The 27,876-nt window shown below is 39.4% G+C and overlaps 1 protein-coding gene across 2 annotated transcripts; it reads right to left on the reverse strand.

Moving 5' to 3' along the window:
• Positions 1-1,435: 1,435 nt before the first annotated feature.
• Positions 1,436-20,038, reverse strand: TMPRSS4 (transmembrane serine protease 4). 2 transcript variants are annotated; one of them, XM_053452642.1, is made up of 13 exons: positions 19,867-20,038; positions 13,336-13,384; positions 9,359-9,685; positions 8,606-8,761; positions 8,367-8,496; positions 6,584-6,697; positions 5,803-5,846; positions 4,863-5,022; positions 4,236-4,402; positions 3,652-3,750; positions 3,177-3,310; positions 2,777-2,932; positions 1,436-2,246 (listed from the first exon to the last, which is right to left on the reverse strand). In XM_053452642.1, the coding sequence occupies exons 1-13, from the start codon at positions 19,867-19,869 to the stop codon at positions 2,235-2,237; spliced, it is 1,551 nt and encodes a 516-aa protein (XP_053308617.1). In that variant the 5' UTR covers positions 19,870-20,038; the 3' UTR covers positions 1,436-2,234. The 2 variants fall into 2 exon arrangements, with proteins under 2 accessions (XP_053308617.1, XP_053308616.1); XM_053452641.1 differs by having other exon boundaries at positions 9,359-9,688.
• Positions 20,039-27,876: the final 7,838 nt, after the last annotated feature.

Below are 27,876 nucleotides of genomic sequence, written 5' to 3' on the forward strand. Positions count from 1 at the left end.
GACGTGGGTTGTCATGTCTACTGGACACTACTTGCTGTCAATAGTTTTCTATGCATGACAAAGAAAGGGGAGAAAACACCAGGACAAAGGTTGCTCGAAGAGACTATAATCAGATTTCTTTTGTTAAGGGGAAGGGGACACCTTCCAAAATTTAGTTTAAGACCAGTATCATTTAGATTGTCACCCTTTCACATTCGGTGTTTTGGTATTTGTCTCAAATCATTGAATTGCTTAAAGCTGCTATTACTGCTAGAGGTTGGTAGACATAATCAAAAAGGATTTACATCCTTGGTTTTAAAAAAAGTGTTTGCTAGACTTGTAGCCAGAAACTTGCGTAAATAAACTCAATCCCAATGGTTTGGGTGAGTGATGCTCGCATTCTTCGGGATTAGAGAGATTAAGGCTGCCAGAGCTGTACCGTGGTGTATCTTTTAGCATCTAAACAGAAGTGTTAATTTATAAAGATTTGTTTACCGGTCCCCTTTTACAAGAGGGCAGCTGTGAAAATTTGCTTTATCCAAATACATTCTGAATATAGAAGTATGTATAATACACAAACGTAGCCACAGTGTTTATTATCATGTAGATCCAAAGTTGGACTGTGCAATTCCACCGAACCAACAGTGCAGATTTTTAGGACCTCTACACATTCTAGTAAAAAAAAAAATGCATTCATACAAACATTTTGGTCAAATTAAATTGTTTCTATTTGGAAGCAGATCTGCCCATCATGAACTATTTAATGGCAAACGTTCATTAAACACCAATCATTCACCTTAAGGACAAAACCTTCAATTTCAATGCCGTGTCAGCCTGTCCAATTTTATTTGCTGCATATGATATATCTGCGGGTATATGATTGACTTTTCACCCTTGCAGCGATCGGTTTGTCACTGCTACTGCTCTTATGAATGTAATAAAAATGTTATTACTTATTATCCGTAGCGGTGTATGTTAGCAGTTAACGCGTCCATCTTTACCACCATTTTGCGGCTTTTTTCACAGACCTGTTCAAAACCAAGATAAATGATTTGGGAATAAATTGTTAGGGCGGATTCTTATTGGGGAGCATTTACTCTTTTCATGGATATTTCAAGGATTAGGGAAGTTATGCCACTGGAGTGACCCTACCTAGGGGAAATGATATTAAATCAACATTTATTACCACCTATCATATCCATGGGCAGCTAACATGACATTTTAAGATTATTTAAAAGGGAGGAAAGATACAGGGGAACCAAGGAATGGACCGCTACCAGTGGTAGCAAGAATACAAAAGAGCTACTCAACCAATCTGGAATGGCTAAATAATTTCACTTTTATCAGATAATTATTATAATGTAGATTATAGTTTTTCGATCTACTAATGTAGAAAAAAAAAACATCTGTAAGTTTATTCAGGTTTCACAAAAAAAAAAAAAAAAAAAATCACAAATATATTCACCACCCTTTTAGTAGTATTTGGGAGATGCTTTAATATAAGTGATATTTCCTTTTCAGGACACAGATTTTCATCATAACATTTATTAACATTAAAAAACTATTTACACTTCCAACCGTTTTTATATATGTACATGCAACAAATGAGCTGATGGATCTAGGACGTTGTGTCGGGTTTATATTTTAAAGATCTGGGGTATTGTGAAAATAAACTTATAGTGGGGTTCGAGTGGGCAGGTTAATAAATAGTAACGTGTGGGAGGAGAAGGCCAGCTCTCTGTGGTGCTAAATTAGGTTTTTGTAAGTGCGTTTCTATAGAGAGGTATATGAATAAAAGATCTCTACAGGTTATGAATATGCAACTTCGCTACGAGAGAGCTATGTAGAACATATACAATAGAAATCTACAGATTGTGGCTCCCACCTAATTTACCTCTCAGTGCCAGGGAATAAACAAACCAATACATAACGCTCTGGAATTAACAGGATAAAACCAGCGAGAGACCGGCATTTAACAATTAATATCCCCTAGATTCCAAATAAACTCAGAATGACAAAGTAGGACACAGTCATGTGGGGTATATCATCATCATCATCAATTCCCCACTGCTGAAAGCGTGCAGAGTATAGTTTATACATGCTGCTGTCCTGCAGAGCATGAGACCACGAGGTAGTTCTCCGGTTCACAGAACATTGCATCTTGGCAAGACATTGTGCAGTCCCTCTGATCAGACTTGGTCTGTACAAGGCTCAGAGGAATTAAAGAGTCTGTGCTGAAGGGTCCATTGCAGAGCTCACAGTTCCCGCTGAAAAAAAGAAACAGAAAGAGGTATTTTAATATGAACAAATGCTACAAACTCTACGCAGGCGCTTCGTAAAAGCGTAGCGCCATCCTATATGCTGAATCTAACATAACTAAATGCAGCATTGGAAACAATGCTCTTATGACTGATGAAAGCCCACACAATCTCCAGAAATACTTCTTTTGTTATTTAAAACTCATTCATGACTTTTGCTGGCAACATAAAAGCAGACAAGATTGTTGCCATAGAAACTAAAATTCTTGCGTTCATGTGATTAAACCTTTAATAAATAAAATAATAAAACAGCAGCTCTAAGAAGGTTTTACTGTTTAACTAGAATATGAATTTAATTTTGTTTAAGCGAAAAAGCACTTTAATTACGTCTAATCTAACAATTGTCACTGCCCCCCACAAACTAAGAACCAATAACACACTAATGTGGTGTATTCTTCCTCTTCACAACTACCACATATGTGGTGCAGATATGCCACTGGCATCATGAGTGCGGTACTAGCAGAAGTCTAGTGAATCACCTTCATTACTCCATAAATCCAGTCCAGGTACGAGGACACCTTGGTGTAGACACCGACTTTGCCTGGCCGTCCACAGCCATCTCCCCAACTGACAATACCGATCTGTTCCCAGCGGGAGCTGTTCCCATACGATACTAAGGGACCCCCACTGTCACCCTGCAGAGAAGTACATATGGAAAGAAATTTAACGGTGTTGTCATGTTGCTTTTCTGCTTACAAATATGCAGCAGATTATTGATATCACTCTTATGGGTATAAAAGTATTTTTTGTAAGCATACGGTTCAGTAAACTGTGCAAAATATGTCCATGACCTAGAGCTCAATGGTCAAACTCTCAATCTAGGTTTTGCACCCCAACATGAATGAACATTTTTATAGGATGAAGGGGCTACTTGTATACCTGGCAAGTGTCAGCACCTCCGGCTTCACGTCCAGCACACAACATGGTACTCTGGATCTGATTAAAATATTGACTATTGCATGTCTCATAGGAGATTAAGCGAATAGAAACCTGCTGCAATATTGTAGCCAAACCTGCAAAAATAAAACGGCATCTGTCACAAAAAGAAAGGGCTTTGTAGCCAGAGCAAATTTAAGGTGGGGAGAAAATAGCCAGAAGCTTGGTAGAAAAGGCAAGAAATCGAGGAAAAAAAGAAGATTTTACATGAAAACATCTGGGCTAAATATCTACACTTAGTTACAATTTGAGAAATACTGAATTCATTTTATTAATTTTTTGTTGTGGGGCTATATCAATAGGTTGTGCGGTGGTCCTTAAAATGGAGAAGCCTGATGTAAAGGTTATGGGTTTCAAAGAGAGCAGGGTCAATGTTGACTCTTGGCACGACTTCAAATAAGATCATAGGATTACTTACTTCCTCCCTCCTGAGTGTTACCCCAGCCAGTAACCCACAGAGTTGCAGACGGTGGCAGGTTGCTGTTAAACCCAGGCAGGCATATGGGCTGAACGGATCCTGAAAATGGACAACAACAACATTTAAGGACCAGAATTTCATGGCCTCTCAAAGGGGAAAGTGATGATCCGTACATATGACAATATGGTATGCTGGAGGGCAACTGATAAGAAATTAAACAGACAGGTCTGCTTTTCTTTTCTATGTAGATGACAATTTGATGTATGGACCCCCCGACCAAATATAAAAATAACCTGGCACGGTGGACAATTGCATTTAAGAGAACATCGAAAAGGGCATGGAAACCACACAACAACGTTTCCAAAACGTATACTGTAGGTATTCTGGTATTCTTTGTGTGCACAGTAACTTAAATGCTTTGCTGGAAACACAGCTCATCTAACAGTCTCTTCATCTGGACTACAGGAAGCAGTGCAAGTATTGTGTTACCCTAGTATTTGTGTGTAACTTTACAGTCACAGTATCTGTTACATATGCTAAAGAATAGACAAGCAGAAGCTGTGGATGTAGGTATAGAGCATCACCTGAGTAGCTGAGATCATTCTTCAGTTTCATCAGTGCTATGTCATATGGCTTTTGATCGTACACATATTGGTTGTGTAAAAATATCTTGTCCACCTGTGAGCCGAAGAGGAATGTGAGCTTTGCCATGCCGACTTGGATCCGCCACCGGTCAACCTGTTCCTGCCCCCTACACAGGAGAGAGGGACATACAATAAGCTTACTACAATACAATATTGTGTATTACCAATGCATAGATTAACATTCACGGTGACCTATAAAATCATAACTCAAAAGATATCTCCCACTACCTCAGTTGATATAAACATATAGAGATATTTAGTTTGGGTGCTGCCCAGGCCATCACCCCTCTGTCTTCCATCACTGCTGAGCACCAGGCTATGAGAGTGCTGGGTACAGCCTACTATGGATGGTTTGGCACAGTCCTCCATAGTGTAAATGATATCTCTTGTAATTGTCCCAATTAATCAGCCGCACACACCGGGGGCTATCTGACCCAGATTTGTGGCATAGTTTCCGCTGCCTCCTGCGGGTTTAGTTGGCCTACACAGAACAATTTTCTGTATACAAGTCCAAAGTCACTTTAAGTATTTGACTACAGGAGAGATTTGTCCAATAAGCACTCTTACTTGAAGCAATGTGCAGCAGTGAGGATCCAATGAGGGGCTAAGATGCTGCCGCCACAAACATGCTGTCCCATGAACTGCAGACTGACTTGCCATGGCCAGTTCTCGATGGTGGAATCGCTGCCACCAATAATCCTCTCCCTCTTGTGACTGGCACCACACACTGAGGGGGATGGAAGGAGAAGAGGTTTAAAAGAAAATAATGGAGTGCACATGTTCCAAGATCAATTTCAAGATAAAAAATTGTGGAGAGACAACAAAGTACAAAATATTGTAGGTAGCGATGTGAGGGTAAATAGAGAAAAAATATCTTATTGGCCTTCTGATATACACAGTGGTATCGAGTCGGTGCTCCAATACAATAATGACATTTTCCAAACCCCCTACCTTCTGTTGCACGGAAGGTACATTTTAGAATGTTAGAATATGTTAGAGTTTTTTATAAAACAATTTTGGGCAGTCGCTGTTTTTCTGGATTCGGTGAAAAGAAGGCTTTAGGACTCCTAATAAAAAGTAAATATATTGCGTTGCCACTCTACCACCCTGTGGACCTCTGAAGAGTGGTGAGACACTTTGAAAATCGCATTTCTCTAGTACATCTGTCCCGATTTGCATAGAACAGTCCTGACACAAGCAGCACATAATCCCCATTATGCTGTAAAATGTATATAGTGTGGACTAAATCATATCATAATAATATTAATTATAATATATTAATAATATAATAATATGGGCAGAGAATCACATGACATAAGCTCATACTGTTATATTCAAGAAAGATGTGCCTTTTTCTTCTGTATTAGCGCCTGTGGCACGTTTATAAGCTACTCTCATTCTATGTTCTATGTGCATTCTGTCCATTCTTTAAACCGTTAGGAAGTCTGGTCAATGTAAAGTAAGAATCCTGTTATATTGAAATGACATTAACAGTACATTTACTCACCTGTACATCTGAGAGAAACTAAGGTACCAGAAGGACAGCGTCCCCTGCAGGACAGAAGAACACAACCATATAATATATTATGCAATTTATTTCCGAGTGCTCCAGACTGGCACTACAGCTTGACACCTGCCGAACCTCAGCGCCGCCATTCATTCTACTACTACTGTACATGCAGGATAACCACTTGGAAAGATGAACTACCGGTAATTCCGATAAGAACGAAAGCTCTCCACAAAGACAGCCCATTCCCCCTACGTAGAAGTTAATTTCTAATGACCATATACATGGCGTTATGTATACATGTTTCACAGAGATCTAGGCTAACAGGTCAAAGCCGCATTTTCAGATAAAACTGAACTCACATATACAATGTAATTCTAAACACACTATATTATGCTGTGTGCAGTATTGTACATGGACACTTTTCTCTCACTCCCACTTTTGCTTATACCTTTTTTTTTTTTTTTTTTTTTTTTTTTTTTTAACTCTCTTGGCCAAAATACTCCCAAAAACCAAAATAAATACATGTTGCCTCACACCAGTTATACAAACTCAAATGAAAGACCGACCAAGTCTACATAATTCTATAAAATGCAATGGCCTAGTTTGGGTATTCTATATTGAAATATATGGATTTAACCCTAAATTGTCTTAATTGTCTCTAAATATGTTTGTCTACATCTTTAATTCTACAAATGTTTACGAAACATAGGCTTCAATATAGATGTGGTCATGCAAGTTTTGGAATATTGTATTCAGTCCATTTAGTAGGGCTACATACCCTGAAACAGGAACTACTTGCAGCTCACGGTTACTCAGCTGCTGGACAGTGCTGAAAATGGAAGCAGATCTAGTGTCCACTTCTGTGGTAGGTACATGAGAAAACACAGGGTCGCTGAAAAAGAAACAGAAATGCCTCGGTGTTATTGAACTCCAGTTCTCAGGACCCTGAGAAAGCCCATAACCAGGGGAGGACTGGCAAGATTCAGCCATGGGAAAGTCCAAGTGGAACTTCCCCTAAAGTCACAAAAAAAAACCCCAAGAAGCAGGCAAAAATATCCACATCAAAGCAGCCCATGGAGTAAATGTCCCCTTAGTTCTCCTTGTAAGCACACCGCTGCCCTGGCCAACAAATCACAATGCCAAAAAACAAGAAAAAATGTTGTGGCTTCATTAAGAATTTAAGTTGGCTTTTGTGGGCAATGAGGATCATGATGTGAATTCAGTAGAGGTATGTGTGGTTTCTACACAGACCTGTCGCAGCTCCATGTTGCTACCTTACAATGCATTGAGGATTAACCCCCTCAAGGTGGCGAATGCGTAAGGTGGGTGGCTGCCAGGTAGTCTCACTTGAGCCCCTAACCACATCCTGGAGTCCTGAAATGTTTTGTGTATGTGTGTGTGTGTGTGTGTGTGTGTGTGTGTGTGGGTGTGTGTGGGGGGGGGGGGGGGGGGTTATATGTGATCACCAGCTATTTAGATCTGTTATCTATTAATTTATAAAAAGGAATAATTGTTCCGCAATAATGAATAATTTATTTAAAAAAAAAAAGGAAAAAGATTTACACGCAGGCTTATTGAACTTAAATTGCTGGAAAATTGCCGTGTTCTTCGACACAACAAGCATTCTGACACTTGGACATTATTAGTTCCAATTTAAGAATTGCGTATATAGTCAGGAATTACAAATACTGTACATGTTCACCAGGAAAGTACCAGCGTGTACATAATGTATCAAAAATAGAATATGTATATCTACCGTGTACCATCTACTTTCCCCACCAGAGAGCAGTCTGTATACATCACATATCAAAGGACAAACCATAGGCCAGTGTACCTTTAATCAAAATGTTTGTTGTATTAAAATGCACGAGAAGCAACACAATTTGTTATTATAGTAAATGCATCTACATGCAATCATTACTACACACATTTTACCCGTACTTTCTTAATAAGCTGCCCCCGATACTCTTGAAATATTAACCCTTTAAAAACCCATCGTAAAGATTCTACATGAGGACTCGCCAAATGTGTTAACCAAATTACTCTAAAATCGGTCATGTTATTGAAACATGATTATTTAAGGACACACTTAATTGAGTCACCTGCATTCAAGTAGGGGTATCAATCATAAAATAGCAAAAGCACCATTAGGAGTCGCAGCAGTATAGAATAGAAAGGAGCAACAAATCCTACTTGTCAGGTGTCCCAACAGGACTGTAATAATACCCCTTAACTACATATATGTCTTACTGGCCAGGTGAGTTACTGTAAAAAGCAGGCTTTTTTGTCTTTCTTCTACAGTAACGGCTATGGAAGCAACAGCAAGCTTTGAAAGTAAGTGGGCAGTGGAAGCAATGTTTCCTAAAACCTTGCATGCACAGCGATATCCTGATATGCTCCCAGAAGCATCTTCCTGGTGAGGAAAGCTGGACTTTCTGCAGATTATCACGGTAGGTGAATTTTTTCACATGAGATTACACGCTGCTTTAACGGATGGTACCACCCACATCTTGTATGCCCAGCAATGACTGATGGCTTCTGAGCATATGTATCATACATACCCAGAGAATCCAAGTTGAGTACACACAGCTTTTGCCTTGTTGCTGTCCCAACTATCGGAGCAAATCCAACTCCATTGTTGCGTAGATATCATATAGAGTTGTAGAAGAGAGGCCTGCTCGGTTATCCTGACTGCGGCACATAAAACAACCGTACAAAATTAATTTCACAATGTTAATTGCTATAAATGCAATTTTAATACATCGACAGGCTGGTAGGGGTCTTTCATAGCGATGCTCACCTACAGAACTGCGGGAGTCAACTTCAACACGGTGCACACAGCGGCTTTCATCCTCATCACCCGAGCAGTCAGATTTACCATCACACCATTTGTCCAGGGGGATGAATTTGAACGATTTTAGGCAGAAATAGTAATAATTATCAAGGACAACTTTAACTGCAAAGAGAGATAAAACATGTGATTACATTATACGAAGTGTTTTAACATCATTTAAGAAATAAAGCTCAATATTCCACAGCGCCAGGGTATGGTTATAACATTTTTTTTTTTTTTTTTTTTTTTTTTTAGAACCAAAGAGGTGCTTGAGGAATCTATGTTAAAAACTCAAGGTGTCATTTTCCTTCTAAAGATGTTCCCTTGGAGACTATGGGATGTCTTAGGGAGATTCTGTTTTTGTTATTATATAGGAGAGGATTAAACATTCTGAAGGTTGCTGGCACACCCCTGATTAAATATATTACAATTTGATATTACATTCAGAATCAAATTTATGAAAATGTGCAAAATAATTACTCTAAAATCACATGGAATACTCTGTACGTGAAAATAACTACAGTTCATGTGTTCTATGCCGCCCATAAAGGCTGTCAGACACTAAGAGATGTGTGGTCAATAGCAGGTGGATGCTTACACCTGCTTTGTTCTCAGGGTTCATCCAGTGTTTGACAACATCGGTATCCAAAGATTTTTCTAACCATTTAACCACAATTCAGCATATTCACAGTAAAATGTTGTACACGTCACTGTACTCACCCAGTATGGCTATGACCACAATTGAAGCCAACACCAATATCGTAGTTGTAATAGGGACACAATATCTTCTGAGAACGGATCTTCGGCCACTCTTGTAACCCACAGGTTGCGTTCCTGATGGAGCAGGTCTGGGCATTCCTCGAACAGGCCCAGGAGTGCGGGTGGGACCCGGAGCCCTTGATGCGGGAGGTCGTGTTGCCCCTGCAGCCCCATTGGCTGGCCTTGGGGTCCGGGTAGGACCTCCAGCCCGTACATTTGCACCTGTGGTCCGTGATGTAGGGGCTGTGGGTCGTGTTGCCTTTGTAGCATTTCCAGTTCCTTCTGTAGCTGCTTTAATATAGAGTAAAATAGATTACAGAAGACTGGCTTCTTAAATTGAATAAATAAAATGAATAACCATATTACCTAAAGAGAAGACATTTTTAGTCAAAGTTGATACCTTTTATTTATTGCCAAGGAGAAATGTTAAAGGTGATAGCACAAAACATTAGGTAAAATAGATAATGGTTATCAGTATGGTATCCCAATGTATGACATTACATGTAAAGAAAAATAAATAACAGAAAAATTGCTTACCAACATAAGGCAAAAATGCAAATGGCCATGTGGCAGATATATACTGAAACGATTGCGGTTTTGCATTTTGTTGCCTTGATTTTGGTAAGCAGTATTGCGATACATTTGGACACTGGAATGACCGGGTTCACCTATTTAGGTTGTGGTGTTGTCACCTTCATAACCTATACATATAGACTTCTTTTCCTGCCTTGGAGGTCTTTTGATAATTTAGGATCATGAAAGGTTTTGCATATATTTTTGGTTTTTGGTGTGTGACCTACATTCCTGGGAACTTGTTAAATGAGCGGACCCCAAGACTCCTGAAATATTAACCCTTTAATAGTCCATTGTGAAAATTAGTGTGTTACTCACCAAATGTGTTAACCAAATGGCTTTAATAGTAGGCCTCCAAGAAACCTTTACTCATTATTATTTAAAGATTACACTTATTTGAGTCACCTTCATTCAAGCAGGGATAACTACCATAACATACTGGTAGCAAACTCAGCAATTGGGACTCTTATTTATGATTCCGGTAGTGTAGAATAGAAATGGGTCAGCTCCAGACCGCACAACCCTGAGAATCTGCCCCTTTACCCAGCGATTTGAGGAAAAACCCTGTCCCCAGGTATGGTGCCCTACCCTTTTTGAAATTATGTTGGGAAGTTATTACCATGGCATTAAGGCCAGTGGCTGAGAAATAACATGCACGCCGCCATACATACTAGGCGCTAGCAGCGATAAAAGGCAAGTGGGAGGTCCAAAGGGTTGCGCACCCGACAGCCAGTCTAGGTGTGTCTACAAGTCTTGTCACGGCCACTGGTGTCCTTGACACATTGCGTAAACCTGCCGATTAGCAGAGTTCCTACAAAAACTAGTTGGTGTTGGATAGAATATAGAATATAGAATATATATTTTGGGAACATCCACTTATCATATTAGCAATTATTACAGCTCTGACTCAACAGGCGGATTACAAGGATTACACACTTCGTGACAATATTTCAATGTGTGCGTAATAAAGTCACCTGGTGTCTTTTAAGGTAAACCTTGTAAAAGTCTGTATATGCGTTAAAGCCACAGCCGTCACTCCCCTCTGGTAACAGGCAACCTCTTGTACCCCATACGTCATAGGCTTCGCCAAGCAAGTGAAATGAGAAACAGTCAAAAGCATTGTCATCACAGGTTATTTAAAACCATCCCAAAAAGAGCTTACTGCTCACACAGTAAGGACTGCTAGGGCGGAGGAGAGTTTCAGGTTATTGGGATAGATGCCAGGAGGAGTCAAAATATGCTTTTATGACTATTAAATTTCAAACTACCCCATGGAATTTTAAAATGGCGGTCAATTTAATAATATTTTTATTTTTTAGGGCTCAATTATGTAGACCAAGATTGTTTCAAGCATATCCATGTGGCATTTCCCAAGTATACCGTAGTAAACTGCTATGTTTTTGAGACTCCCGAAATGCTTTCTTCTTTTACTACTTCCTCAAACCCATCGTTGCTGGCAAATGAGCTAAACTGGTAGAGTCTGTCTTATTCTTCCACCAGACACCCCATGTTATTCATTACGATTTAGGTGCTCAATACAGATTGTACAAAATACACCCTAAAATCCAGGAAGATAGAACTCCAGTCTTATACCTTTTTGGGTTTTTTCCTATTACTTTATAAGATCTCAATACACACAATTCATGCTGGTGTGACTTGTGTTTTCTTGCATTTGCTACTTGTTCTCTATTATCCTAAATGTGCAGTTATCTTGATTGAATATGCACCTCTTATATTGGGCTGGCCAACTAACGCATTGAGCCTCCCAATTCTTTCCAGTGTTAGCTAACAAATGAGTGCATAAGGGAGGCGCTGGGGATTTAGGCTTTAAAAACTCACTGCCCTGCTCTTAGAATAATTAGGGTTTTAAGACACCTATGTATTAATGTATGATCGATGTCATACAATACAGTGCATTCTGAATACCAATGCTAGATACACTCCGTTTAAGGGAACAGCAAAAATGTTCCAATTTATATAAATTGTTTACTCTCCTCTTACAACTTGTGTTGTCCAGCTATCAACATAAACTTAACTCCCTGTATCATCCACGCAGTATGTGCCAACCACAAGTCTTCCCCTTGTCTACTAGGACAAATCTTCCCTGCATTTGGGGGCCAAAGACTGACTATTCCCGCTAAACAGGGACAATTGTATTTGTCTGTGGTTGTGTGTGTATATAGTTGGGTCAGACTATCCATAAGACATGGACGGTTTCTGTAAAGTTACAGGATCTCCTGCCCCATCTCTGCTTCATTTACAACTAAGCAGTGCCCAAGTGGGGCAACTTACACCTGGCATTGCTCTAAATCACCATAACCAGAAGACTAGCGAGGACATACCGTATTTGCTCGATTATAAAACGACCCCCCAAAATCTGAATATTAACTTAGGAAAAAAAGAGAAAGCCTGAATATAAGACGACCCTAAAGGAAAAAAGTTTTACCAGTAAATGTTAATTCATGTAAACTATTTTTTTTAATAAAAGCTATGATTGAGAAAAATATTTTTTTTGTTTTTATTTCCTTGTATTTTCCAACCTGTCCCCCAGTTACGCACATCTGCCCCCAGGCTTGCCACACCAATATGGCACTGTGGCCCATGATATGCCTTTTAACCCTCTATATGCCACTGTGCCCCATGGTATGCCTTTTGACCCCCTATGTGCCACTCTGCCACCAGAAATGCCTTATACCCCTATATCCCATTCTGGGGGGGGGGGTGAGACAGGAGGATCCAGGTCCCCTTGCAGCGGTGCGGGGGATCTGGATCTTAGTCTCATAATCAGACCTCTATTTGAGGTCTGATTAGAAGACGACCCCGATTAGAAGACGAGGGGTATTTTTCAGAGCATTTGCTGAAAAAAACCTTGTCTTATAATCGAGCAAATACGGTATATATAATTGTCGGGACTGTCCTGGCAAATGTGTTGGTAGTTATATACAACTTTTTGAAGCCAACTTGCGCAGCTTAATGTTATTTCTACAAACATTCATATTTGCCTGTACACTTCCATATTTCTTACCTATGCCCTGCCCACAAAGCCTTTGTTTTTCCCTTTAAAAAAAATCTTTACAAGGTTATACGTCTAACTTGAAATATATCCAAAGCTGTGCGCACAGTATGAGTGGAGAACACAATCCAGGTCACATTTACATTTTCTCTGAATCACATTAATATGTTCTGAAAGGTAATAGAACACACATTACACTACGCACCAGTGAGCAATTAGAGCCTGAATTGACCTATTGTATGAAACCAAAACATGACTCCATAAAACAGAAATGTTCACACCCTTCTAGAGACTCAAGACAAACAGAGTTTTGTTTTTTGCACCTTTGATTTAGGTTGCCAATTGTTCTTACCTGCGCTGTTTAGAGGAGATGCAATATCTGTTTCTTCAACCCCAGCACTCTGTGGAAAAAGGTAGAAATAATTTAAAAAAATAAAAATGGTAACATGATGTCTGTAAATATTACACACCGGTCATGTATTCTTCGCAATAATAATAGAACTCTCGGTTTAATGGGGGACGCCCATCATTTGTTAAATGACTAGGATTGCGTTAGAAACAGGTGTTCAAAAATATTATGGTTGTTCCTTTTTTAAAACAGTTCTGGTTTTCTATAATGCTATCCTAGCACAATCTACTTGATAAACACCCTGACTTCTTATCATACTGCCCTGGGGTAAACAGTAGAATGGCTCAGTCTCAATCACCTACCCTGACACTCTAATGGAAGTCTCTAGGGGAAAAGGTTTCATTGGATAAGCAGGAGTTATTTAGCGTTACCATAAAGAGTCAGCTACGTGTGGTATCTGGAAAGGCCATCCTTTATTACATTATTGCTTACAAGGGCAACCTCCAGATCTGCAGATAAAAGGACTTTATCTTCAATAAAGATTTTCTTAAATTCCACGTTACTTTACTGTATGCAGCACTAACTTTAATGCTCAACGAAGACAGCAGAATTGCCCAAGACCTCCTTATGGTATAAGATGGCCCCCTTTGTAAAAACATATTAGGCAGGTGTAGGTGAATGGTAAATGCTATCTACAAAAAGTAATAGTTCTCCATAACTATTGGTGTAACAGCACAGTGGCGACCACAAACACGAGGCACCCTCGTTTAATGTCACACAAGGTTAATAACGCCACCTCACCACTACTCGTAGTTTAGTAAAGCAACCCCTAGGAGGACTAGACAATTGTGTGCTTAGTAGAGGGAAGTAGGGTATCACTAATCATGTGTTGTTATCCAAACGGCTTGTTTCACAACCCTGTTTTAAATGTATCAGTTGATGAAGCCGATGTTTATTCTAACCCTGCATTGTCCTCCCTAATATAATGTGGTCACAGTTTATGGGTGACACATATGGAAAATATTTGTTGCCAGCCTAAGTAACTATACGGATGCGGTATCCGTCCCTGTACCTGCTTGTCTAGTCTAGAGCAGCGAGACACTCAGGATTCCGGTTTTTGAGCTCATGACCTAGACCTAGTTCTTCAATGTTATCGAGTATGCCACTCTATTCTATATTCCATAACGATAGAAGAAAGTGGTTTGCTATAGGATTCTCATATCGTGGAGGTTTGGGGGGATAATGAAAAATATTCTTGCACCCGTGGGTCCAACAATTTTACTTCCTGCAACAAGCAGAGCAGGATGTATGCTTAAATAATCTTACCTAAAATGTTGCCTCTGTTACATTATGTACTCTGATTATTTTATTAAGACCACCTAATTATTTCGTTATTTTTAACATATTCAGGCTGCTGTTGTGTATTACAATCACAATTCCCAAGAGATATAGTGTCATGACTGGGGGGACGTGGGGCATGAAACCTAGGTTGCTAGGACACCATGTACACAAAATCCCAGTAACCCCTAGAGATGCATCATTTTGCAAATCATTTCTTAGGCGTTCACTAGTGAAGAAGGAAGAAAGACATATCAGAACCCTGACTGTGGGAATGAGGGTCCTGTATATGCAGACCCTGAATTTTTCGAACGAAATCTTTTTCATCAGCAGAGCAGCGTGATAAGCGTACCAGAGACACAGGTATGTGAGTGATAAATACCAGCGGAGTTATTGATTTAAAGTCACTTTTAAATTGCATTGAACATTGGCAGTAATCAGACATCAAAGCATTGAGTGAAATATCTAGGTTGTAGAGCAGGTCCATCGCCACCTTTTATGTGATGTACTACTTATGTCCATACCTGGGGACTTGTGGGCACCAGCTACCTGGAGTCTACCCTTGTGGGATGCGGCCAGGACTGCCCACTGATGTCCCCCCACTTAAAGGTGAGATGGGCCGAGTGTCAGGACCCCACTCCCACTTGCATAACTTGGGAGCCAGTCACCCTACTGAGCGATCAGGCTCCCTGCAGCACCACTGCTCAAACGGTCAGTAAAAAAGGTAGATCACTGATCTCCCAAACTAGCCCATTAATACTATGCAGCCCTATGTCGAGTTGATACAGCCGCCATAGTTATGTCCACCCATCGCAGCGCGGCCTTAATATGTAGAACGCTGGGATATAACAACCTGCTATTCAACAGAAGCATGGCAGCATGGAGGAGGCAGCTGGTAGCGCTACCCTAGTCTGGGGCAGCACCAGTGGTTAACAGCACTGGCCATATGCCTGAGCCTGTCCCCGGGGCTGAAGGTTACCAGCTCTTCTATTCTTCTATATATTGTTTACTTTTCTTCTACATAGGGATGCTTTCTAAAACTTTGAAATACGGTAGTTACTTCAAGCATACCACCTTGCTCCCACCTTAGTATACATAACACTGCTGTCAGTCTCAAACGGAGCTCAATCAGAAAGACTCTACAGTCTTTCTCCCTCAATTTCAGAATGATTAACTTTTATAATTAATTATTCACAGCTCCCTTTTAGGCACCTACAAAATATTGTCCTATAACATTCAATGAACTCAGGTTACAAACTGGGAAAGCGAAAGGAATTAGGATCGCTTCTCCCAGTACAATGATATGATGGATATCTCTTCCCTGAGCACCTGACAGAGAGCCTTCTGTTTCCCCAGTTTGAGTTAACTTCACACAATGTGTGTGCTTATCTTACTTCCTAAGATTATTTGACTTGAAGTGATACACTTGTCTTTGTTAAGAACTCAAACTATCATCATCTATATTATATTTTTGTGGTTGTTCACAGTACGATAAGGGCACAGCCGAGGCTCCAGATTTGTGTATCAAGCCATGAACCTCAAATTAGGGCAAGTAACTCGCAGGATAGGGGCATGCCTTCGATTAAATATTGTCACTTGGAGTTAAAAAAGCAGGACAAGCTCAATCATTCACTAGAAGCACATCTACTACTATTATACTATTACTATATTATAGTATACTCCAGGTTGACAGCTGCCATACTTAGAGCCAGATGTGATACGGAGAGAATAGACTTCCCCTTAAAATGAAGATGCTTATGTACGGTATATATATATATATATATATATATATATATATATATATATATATATAAACAGGCCTGCGTTAGAACACTGCTCCTTTACATGCTATAGTGTAAACAAGACTCCTTATTTATAAGGATAATGTCACCTTTACAGTTTTTAACACAATTATTCAAACTGTCTTTTTGAGTTGTTGAGAGATGCTGGATATGTGGCGTCTCTTTCTAGAACACGATAAAAAAGTGAAAGATGGTGAATGCTGCTCAAATCAGATATTCCCACAACGACTTTGTGGCTGTCACAGAAATATATAACCCAGTAACCCAGATCCGTCCTGTGAGTTTATAGTTCCAGCATCCTGCCCAGTAACTCTTTACATATCCAGGTCAGCGATATGTAAAATGCATTTGTCTTGGGGAGATGGGGTTTGATAAGGTCATCCTAGTGTGCACCTGCTAAAAATCAGTATTGAGAAGCATGTGCACATAGGCATCCTGCATAGGAGGTAAAAGTAATTTACCCATATGGCATCACCCACGTACCAGAAAGTCTAATCGTCCCTAAACATACACTGAAGAGAGTTATGCCCTTTAATTATACAGCAACGGAATTTGCATTCCCTGCATTAATCAGGATTAGCTAGTTATACTCGTGGTTTTGTGCACGCAAGCAAACAATTAGTTTAGAGTGACCCACATGCAGCGATGTCATAATGCTGGATAATATTGACGGAAATGTTATTAGACTGGATCATTTTTTTTGCATAGATGTTGACTACGTATCCTGAATATATTCAGTGTATGCAAATTTATTTTTGCCCAGGGAATCACTGTGGATTATCTGAACACATCATGCCAACCAGATAACTAGGAACACCTAGTACACTGGGTTCTCTATGCAAATTGTCTCAATGTACAGTTCAATTTACTTACCCAGTGGCTACTTAATGGTGTGGCTATCCTAGCAGGACAAGATCAATCCACCCACCCAATTCTCAGTAACTAGCGCAATTTACCTTGAACTGGTGACTCACTATTCACTAGTGTATAATTTTGGCTTGGCTCTAAGATGTTGGTGTTTGATGTAGCCCTGTTAGTCCTGCATTACGGAGGCAAAGTGGAACACTGTATATGTTTGTCGCATTGGATATGTATACATGAGGCTGCCTGCATGCTACATTCTGATACTTTCATGGCGCAACTAAATGGCCACGCGCTAAAAGGTAGAATCTGCCACAGGGAGGTAACAGTCCGAGCCTGATGTACGAGATCAATAAGAATACATCATACTATATACCACTGATCCCTTTGCATCCAAGCTGTCATGGTTAAACCCTATAAAGGAACTCCTTGCCTCCATGCACAGTTCTACCAAAAATGTTGGTTGATTAGTGAATCAGAGTATTTACCATAATATGCTATCGCAGCCATTGCAGAGTCCAGTCCAGTTTTTTGTTATTTAATTTTACATCGGGGGGGGGGGTTGTCAACGGGGCTTGAGTAAGAGAGGGCTGGTTTTGGGGACAAAAATTATTGATCTGATCTTTATTGTAGCATATGTTTGTAGCATATGTTTGCTATGTTTTCACTCCTTGCTCACACTAGATGTGTGCTATGCAGTGGTGTATTTACCTTGGGTGCTGCCCAAAGCCCAACTCAGGGCAGAACCCCCTCCTCAGTCGGCATCCTGAATGTATTAGAGGCAGCTGTTTACACTTAAGAGACAGGGCACTGGGATATGAGGCATAGCGCCATTTAACGCAGAATATGGAGGCTGAGCCGGCACATACTCCATAGCCTAGATCATAGCGTATACCAAAGATTTCCCCTGTAACTGGCCCATTGTGCAGCAGGACATTGAGGGGGCTTGATCGCCCAGAGGTTGGTCTGCCCCCCCCATTTTGTAGCAGGGGAAGTACCGCCCCTACGCCAAGACAGCCTAGGCATGGATACCTCACTGGTGCAATGTATAAAAGTGAAAAAAGTGCTTTTTCTTCAATTAACTGCTATATTTGTAATATGAAATGATGGGTCAAATATAAATATGGATAAAGAAAGCACTAGAGGTTGTAAGGCTGCATTAAGTAATAAAATAGGAATTCACATTTTTTTTTCAAACTGCAATTAAAAAGCTATAGCTACATATCAGTTGTCAATGACAAAGCCAGAAGTCTGTGATCCTGTTTCCAATGACCTCATATACAATATTATTTTTGGAGGAGAGGGGGGGAACCAAATGCACTAAAAATGTATAATCTTTTCCCTGTGGATTATTTATTTGTGCAGAGAACAGCGATAACAAATGATTCACCAGGGGAACAAACATCTGCAGTTTTAGGGTTATTTGAGAACCTTCAAATCAGTGTCTTTTCAGAATATCCTCACACAGGTGTCAAAAACAAACTGAGTGCCCTAACTACCTGCACTGAGGTGAGGAGATCCCAAAAAAACTGAGCCTTAAGAATCGGAGGCCGCAGACACGGTTTATACGTCAAAAATCTGAATTCCTGAAAACAAACCATCTACATCTATCACAGCAGACATATCTGCTCTGTTGATGGATGAGTTCAATGATCCACAGTGCACGTTTTTATAGTGTATTCCTATAGACACGATTTCCAAAAAACCAAAGCCATTTAAGATCCTTCACCTCCTAACGTTACAAAATGCTAAATCATAAAAACGCTGAGGGAGACTTAGGTTTTACAAACAATATTTGTGCGAACTGGGTAAAAATATTTGAGGATGGAGACCTGATTACTAGAAATAAGAGCCACTGGTAAACTCTATGCAGAAATGAAGCTCATTCATTGAGCATCCTTCCAACATAAATAGCAATAACCAGTGAAGCATAAGAAATCAACTTTTCAAATACACGTACAACCAAAGTCAATAACAAATAAAAAAATAAACCCGGATTTGATCTATAAAGAAAATCACACATGTATCTAGTAAGACATACTATTGTTGAATCATTATTTAAAAATGAACCAACCCCTTTGTCATTACCTTATTTCAAATAAAATTAGTTTTTTTTTTTTTTTATGGTGAAATACCTCAGTGTCCATTGTGAGGTCTTCTCATTCAACCAGAAAGGGCTTTCACAATAGCCTCACATGAACACAGGCCAGGTGTTTCTTTCGTTACCATAGCTTTGCCCAATTCTGATTAACCCACCTGTGGTCACACAAGGAGACCTCTGTGTTAAATTATAACCCGGGCAGAAAACTTAAACTTTTAGTTGTTCAGTGGTGTCTTTTGTTTACACCTTAACCTCACATCTCCAAAACTGTCCAAGGCTTATTAATATAACCAAGCAAAAGTGTTAAGGAACGTTCCCTCTCGCTGCTTCCTTGGGGTTTAATGAACGTCTGCCACATACAGGTATTTCCATCAAAGAAGTAATCTTCTTATCACAGCAAACCCAATCACTGTTACAGTCAATTCATCTTACCATGTTGCTACTGCAGTCAAGCCACAGGTACCCCAGCCCTCGTTCCTCTTCTTAGACTAGAGATCCCCAGAATATGGCAGGAAAATGTCAGCCTTTAATCAGCACCTTTGCATATGCTTTTTCTGTTTGATCGTGCCAGCTCCTTACACCGTGACAGCACTTCTATATTATAAAAAGGAGCAGGAGGGAAAGTTGTCAAACTGGAATCCCAGGTCTAGCCCTGCCCCTGACACTTCTCATACAGAGAGCCTTCCTACCTGACTCACCTGGGCATGTGAGAGACTGCACAATGAGGAGATTACTGTCAGAGAGGCCTACTCCTTACTGGAACAACTTCTAGGGCATTAACACAAGGAAGAGGAAGTAAAAATAAAGAAATATACTTCTGAGTCAGTTACATAGGAGCCGATTGACATTTTAGGCTTGTTGATATAAAAGAAAATGACCACAGAAAGACAGAATTTATTTGCAGATAAGAACCGTCCCCCCCCCATCAAGTCTGCCCATTTTCCCAATATAAAGTCTCATCTTAGATTCGGGATAGCTTAATGCCTAGTCTATGCATGTTTAAATTAACTCTGTTAACTGCTTCCACCTTTGCTGGGAGACTATTCCATTATCTACCACCCTCTTTAATAAAGGTGCATCTGAACCTCTAGTTTTTGATTATGATCTCTTGTTCCAGTCCTCTTGAAATAAACCTCTCTCCTGTACTTCGCTTTATGTATTTTGAATGTTTCAATCACATCTTCTCTATCTCTTCTGTCCTCCAAATTATACATATTCAAATCTCCCTAGTCCTGTCAGATCATGTTTATCTTGCGATCTATGCACCTTTTGTATAAGTAAAACCTGTGGATGTCTTAAAAATACAGATCATGAAAGTAACTAGTTGTTGCCAACATTCTGTTGTGATAAAAGGAGGTGTACTTTTCTCTCACCCTTTGCCAACCTAGAGAGTTTGGAACAATGCTTAAAGGGACTATATAAAGCTATATGCACTTTTTTGAACATTTTAGTCTGATCCATTTTAAAATTACTTGGGGGGATTCTACAGAATCCACACAGAATCTTTACAAATGTATTGCCCCTTTCCCCACCCCTCAGCTAAATGCCCTGCAGAAGTTGCATTCAGGCGAATGCATCGCTTTGCACGTGAAATACTCCAACCAACTCCTGTGCTGGCTCTGGGGGACGCTGCATATATATTCACAGACATATATTTACCAAGGGCCGATGTTTTAATTGGGCCAATATCACCTGCAAATCGGCAAATCTGATGACTTTATATTAGAACTGTATTCTCAAGGTTTTACTTAAAATTTAGTGGATTCACATACATTATTACATTAATAAATTAAAGCTCCCTAGGCTTATTTAACCTTTACATGGGTCAAACCCGTAGAGTTCCCATCATGTCCATATGGACCAAAATCTCTGAGCAATGTTTCCAGTACCTTGTAGAAAGTATCCCACGAAAAATGAAGGCAGTTCTGAAGGCAAAAAGTGGTGCAACCCGGTACTAGCAAGGTGTACCTAATAAGTGGCCAGTGAGTGTATGTGCCATAGTTATAAGATTATATGCAGTTGCCTGAGTATGAAGATTTTATTTTGTGCTACTGCATGCTTCACAAGTATCCTTCTTTGGGAGGGACCAAATCCTTCTGTCCCCCATGATTTCCCTCTTATCTAGAAGCTCAGATAGGTGTTTGAGTGTATGCGAGTATTATACAGCCCTAACAGTGACTGAAATGATTTAGGGATTCAAGCACAGATTTCAAGAATACTAATATTAAGAACTAAATGGAATATATGCGTACCAACAAACTCATGTGTAATGTAATCGAGTTCACTCTAGATTACGTGAGATGAAGAACCTAAATACACAATGTTGCCCTAGAAGTCAACGATAAACCAGAACCAGGTATGGATAGTTTTACACAAAGGTTGGGCCATTCAGACACACTCTATACCGAGTATACTTGTTAAAAAAAATGAACATTAGGTGTGCATTAAAATCATTTAATGAGAGGGAAATTAATAAATTGAACCAAATTGCCTTGTAACTATCACTGCCCTAAACAAGCTCTCCCCATACACTGTTCTTGGCATCCAGCTGTATAAAACCCATATAACATTTTTAAAGGGCTACTCACATGATATTAGAGCTCACTGCTCCCCTGATACAATTGTGTAATTACTCTTGGTAAATTGTCGAATCAATAAATAGTTGGCTTCCCGGTGTTAAACCACCAAAAATTGTGCATTCTGATCCTTACGTTTTAGGGTGGTCTTTATTCTGGTAGCTCGGGTTCTAAACAAACATGAGGCTGCATTAACTAAGAGACCAGAAACAAGTTAAGGGGATACATCTGAGTCAGATCCAAGTAATAAAACCTTTCTAGATATGTATATTTTCGTAGAGGCAAAGGCATATTCTGGCCTGAGATGGTGGCACAGGTCTATGGTTTAATGCTGAAGAAGGCAGCAGTGGCAACCCATTGTACAGTGCTGCGGAATATGATAATACTTATAGTAACTCTTTGTGTCATGTTGGAATGACTGCCCATTCTCTAGAGTCAGTTGACCTTGCGGACCACTACTACTGCTGACTATTCTTGTTTTTATATTGCCTATCAAGGGGGACACAGAAGACCTTTGGTTTTTGATGCCCATGTAGGAATAATAGTGTGGGGAAGATTGAACAAAACCCCTAGTTTGATTATTGCAAAATAAAGAATTGCTTGGGTAATTACTATATTCCGGGTGTGACTCTATCGCATTAACTGTGCTTATTAAGTTAAATAAAGTTTATAGATGAATCATATATGTGGCTTTAATCTGTCGCTTTCATTTGCTTCCTTATTTTTTTGCTACCAATCTCTTATAGAGCACAGTATGAGGGTACCTGCAAATTCTGGGATCCAAAGGAGACACAATGCTTAGTATCATGGCAGATTGGTATAATGACTATACCCATCACAATGGGATGTCAGGTTCAGTCTATATATATAATGGTATATACCGTATTTGCTCGATTATAAGACGACTCCCCCAAAATCTGAATATTAATTTACGAAAAAAACAAAAAGCCTGAATATAAGACTGCACTATAGGAAACACGTTTTACTAGTAAATAATAATTCATATTTTATCATATTTAATAAAAGCTATGATTGAGAAAAATATTTTTTTTGTTTTTATTTCCTATTATTTGCCATACTGCCCCCCAGTTATGCACATCTGCCCCCAGGCTTGCCACTCTGCCTCCCTGATATGCCTTATACCCCCTATATGCCAACCTGCCTGCCTGCTGATATGCTTTATACCCCCTATATGCCAACCTGTCTGCCTGATATGCCTTTAACCCCTATATGCCACTCTGCCTCCAGAAATGCCTTATACCACTCTGGCCACTCTGGCATATAGGGGGTTAAAAGACATATCATGGGACAGAATGGCATATAGGGGGTATAAGGCATTTCTGGAGGCAGAGTGGCATATAGGGGGTTAAAAGACATATCATGGGACAGAGTGGCATATAGGGGGTTAAAGGGTATTTCTGGAGGCAGAGTGGCATACAGGGGGTTAAAAGGCATATCATGGGGCACTATGCCTCCAGAAAAGCCTTATGCCACACATACAACACTCCCTCCTCTCTGGCAGCCGGGGAAGGTATGCGGGATGCATGTAGATACTTTCACCGGCACTCGATGAGACACAATGCTTAGTATCATGGCAGATTGGTATAATGACTATACCCATCACAATGGGATGTCAGGTTCAGTCTATATATATATAATGGTATATACTGTATTTGCTCGATTATAAGACGACCCCCCCCAAAATCTGAATATTAATTTACGAAAAAAACAAAAGGCCTGAATATAAGACTGCCCTAATAGGAAAAATGTTTAACTAGTAAATATTAATTCATATTTTATCATATTTAATAAAAGCTATGATTGAGAAAAATATTTTTTTTGTTTTTATATCCTATTATTTGCCATACTGCACCCCAGTTATGCACATCTGCCCCCAGGCTTGCCACTCTGCCTCCCTGATATGCCTTATACCCCCCTATATGCCAACCTGCCTGCCTGATATGCCTTTAACCCCTATATGCCACTCTGCCTCCAGAAATGCCTTATACCCCTATATGCCACTCTGGCATATAGGGGGTTAAAAGACATATAATGGGACAGAGTGGCATATAGGGGGGTATAAGGCATTTCTGGAGGCAGAGTGGCATATAGGGGGTTAAAAGACATATCATGGGGCACTATGCCTCCAGAAAAGCCTTCTGCCACACATACAACACTCCCTCCTCTCTGGCAGCCGGGGAAGGTATGCGAGATGCATTCAGACACTTTCGCCGGCACTGGATGATAGACGCCCGGTGGAAGTGCCGGCAGCAGCTGAGGTTACCAGGAGGATCCAGGTCTCCTGCAGCGCTGCGGGGGATCTGGATCTTAGTCTCATAGTCAGACCTCTATTTGAGGTCTGATTATAAGACTACCTTGATTATAAGACGAGGGGGAATTTTTCAGAGCATTTGTTCTGAAACAAACTTCGTCTTATAATCGAGCAAATACGGTGTATATATATGTAAAATGTTAATATAAACGCAATATAACCTTATAGACACATAAAAGAAAATACTAAAACTAAAAAATATATGTATTTTTTTAAACTTGGGGCTTTGGTTTTACTCTTTTTCATCCAGCAGTATGCATACATAAGATCACATGCACAGACGTGTGAGGAATCTGCTCTATACTGCTTGGGTCATAGAGCAGCCAAGCAACCGAGGTGCCCCTGCAATCGCAGCAACGTGTGAGAGATTTTAACTAATGACATACCAGGTGCGTCCTGTAAGACCATCGTTTCATGACATTCCTAGTAAATCATTGGTCGCAAACTGGTTAAAGTGAAATATTTCCGCAATATGTTGAATCTTGCATTATTTATGTAATTATTTTCTTTAAGTTTTATTACGCATATCACCTTGCTAATCGGATCCGGTGCTGTGAACAAAATATTATATGGGCGTCCTTTACCTCTAATGACCTGTGAAAAACTGACGTAAATCTGTAAAATGAGATCAAGACGTATTTTATAAGACAGGAAGTAGATACAGATAATGTGATTAGCCAGAAGAGACATAGAATAAAACAAAACATAAAAGTGTAATTACACTTTTAAATTGTTTAGCCGTTAAAACAGTGTACAAAGAAACCCTGTTTGTTTTTACGAGTGTACCTTTAAAGTCCAGCTGTATTTTCTTTTTACTGGTACCTCTTGCATATTTTCAGTAGTTATATATATGTTATTTTACATGTGCATTAATGCCAACTAGGGCTTGTTTTACAGGTTATACACCCATAGTCACAATAGCTAATTGGTTCTTTGGAATGCAAAACTATACCAGAAAATCTCTTACAGAAAAGGGTGTTCGAAGGAAATCTTCCCATCCTGAAACTCTATTGTGCTAATTTTTTCTTGAATTAAAATTATCTGCCCAAACAACCTTTGGAACTGCATTTTAGAACTGGGTTACTTTCGGCGAAGGAAATAAATGTAGAATATTACTATGTTTTGTTTAAGGGTCTGAAATGTATCGCAATTTTATTGCAAGACATGAGTATGTTTTGTAAACTAGCCGCTCATACTACACATAGCACAGAATATTTTTTTTACATTAGGTGAGCAGATGCTCCAGACCTTACTGTTTCTTATCTGACCTTTAACCTAAAGTGCATTACCTTAACTTTGCTTTGTGAAACGTCATGTCTGTCAATTAATCTCAGTTCCAGTATTCTGACCTGACCTTGGATTAATTTATTTGCGAATGTTAATAGGTTGATGACCAGTTTACCTGGTTTCTGATATGTAGGGTTGTGGGCCACAATGTATGTAAAGCGCAAGAGTGACAAGTTTCAATGGTGACTGTGTTGGCTGTGGGACAGGTTTGGTAGGTAAAGCATTAGGCCAGATTTTCGGCTATGCACATATGTTTATCATGCCATGTTTTTGTATATAGGTCAGAGGTTGATGACATTCAGGGAGTGATAAAATTAAATGTGAATATGGTGTACTGAATGTCACAACAGTCCTAAATACCCATACCAGTCATAAATAGACCTGCACTAACTAGTATGACAATAGAAATAACCAGTATATAAGTTCTAAAACTCATACCCTCAAGAGTCCTTATTTAGGAGAGACATTCTCTTTTTTGGACCCAATTCACTATTTTCTCCACTCATAGTTCTCTTTTCTAGATGCTCAGTGTTCTACGGCTCTGAAAGTCACAATAATATGAGTAGAAACAACATAGGATGAAATGTTTATAAATTTTTATATATTAAATGAAAATTCTACTAAATAACATTCTCAATTATGTAAGCAGATACCTCTAACCACACCACTGAACTAAAAGTGGACCTTCTTGTGGCGAGTATTTGATATTAACCCCATAAGGACACAGGTATTTTACACAATTTTACTCTTGAGGACGCAAGGGTTTTCAGCTTTTTGTTTAACTGTAATTTCTCATTACAGTTTCTCATTTATACTCATACAAACTCATACAAACTATATATAAAAAGTAAGGCTTTCTTCTTCTCATTTATATACTCTATAATTTGGTATGAAAAATATATGTTTATTATATTCTCTATAATTTAGAATGGAAAAATGAAAAAAATCCAGTTAATTTCTTCAACAGAGTATGTGCAAATATAGAAGAAAATCTTAATCTTCATTCAACAACATACGCTGCATATAGCCAAGTCCCACATACACAGATATGCTATATTTTTGGGGTGTTTTAGGATCCCTTTTTCAAACTTGGTCCCATATTTCAACTTAACCAAAGAAAACAATATATTTCTGAAAATAGACAACCAAGGGTATTTGTCTAAGGGCATATGGGCATGTGTTTTGCATTTATTTTCATACCAACATCTTCCAAAATTGGTAGTAAAAAAATTTTTTGACAAAAATATACATTTCGCCATTTTGTTTTCTCTGACTGGATATGTGCATGAACAAAAACCTCACATTTTGTATTCTGTCCCACATGCACAGATTTGGAATGGTTATCGGACATTACACAATCTAAATTGGAACATGCGGAATTATGTTGTTTTATTGTTTATTTTCTAGGCCTATGTCTCATCTGAGGTAGTATGGTGGTCCTGTATGTCAATTTAACCCAAGAAAAAGATATGTTTGTGAAAACTAGACAACCCAGGGTATTCATCTAGAGGCACATACTGTAATTGTATGAAACCTTTTCCACATAATCATCTTGGTGGTAAAACAAAAACATTCCCAACCTGCATTTGGTTACATCCCCAAGATCAGCAATATACCACATGTATAGGTTTGCAATGCTCATGGTACATTACAGAGTCTAAATTGAAAAATTGTAATAAACACCCAGCTCACTCGTGCAATTAACTAACTAAAAAACTCTAAAATTCCCTACTTTAACCCTGAAAGTCAATACTAGTAACTAGTATTCAGCACTGCATGTGTTATCTGCTAAGTCTGATTTGGGACACTGGCTTGCTAAGCTTGCCATTTATATCAAAATTAAAACAATTTTAGTTGAATTAGTACATTTCTACTGTTCCTACATTTAGTTTTTCCTTACATATAACTTTAGGTTTTCCACTTTTCCATGCGTTGCTGTGGGTGCACCTAGCTGCCTCGGTAACCAATGCCCCAAATAGGGTTACATTACATGTGTTAGGTGACACTATGGTAGTGGGGATAGACAGGGCTCTGGTAAGATTTAGGTTGAGGGAGCGAGTCAGAAAGTGTGTGTCACCAGTCACTTAACTCACACTAACACACACTGCCTGACACTCAGACTAACATGCACAAAAACACACACACACTAACATACCCACACACACAGTTACAATCATAAACTACAAACAAAACACTGACTAAACATGCAGTAGATCCCTCTTTACTATTATGTAAAGTAAATGCCCA

This window comes from Spea bombifrons, chromosome 12, assembly GCF_027358695.1.
Source record: "Spea bombifrons isolate aSpeBom1 chromosome 12, aSpeBom1.2.pri, whole genome shotgun sequence".
Classification (NCBI taxonomy): Eukaryota; Metazoa; Chordata; class Amphibia; order Anura; family Pelobatidae; genus Spea; species Spea bombifrons.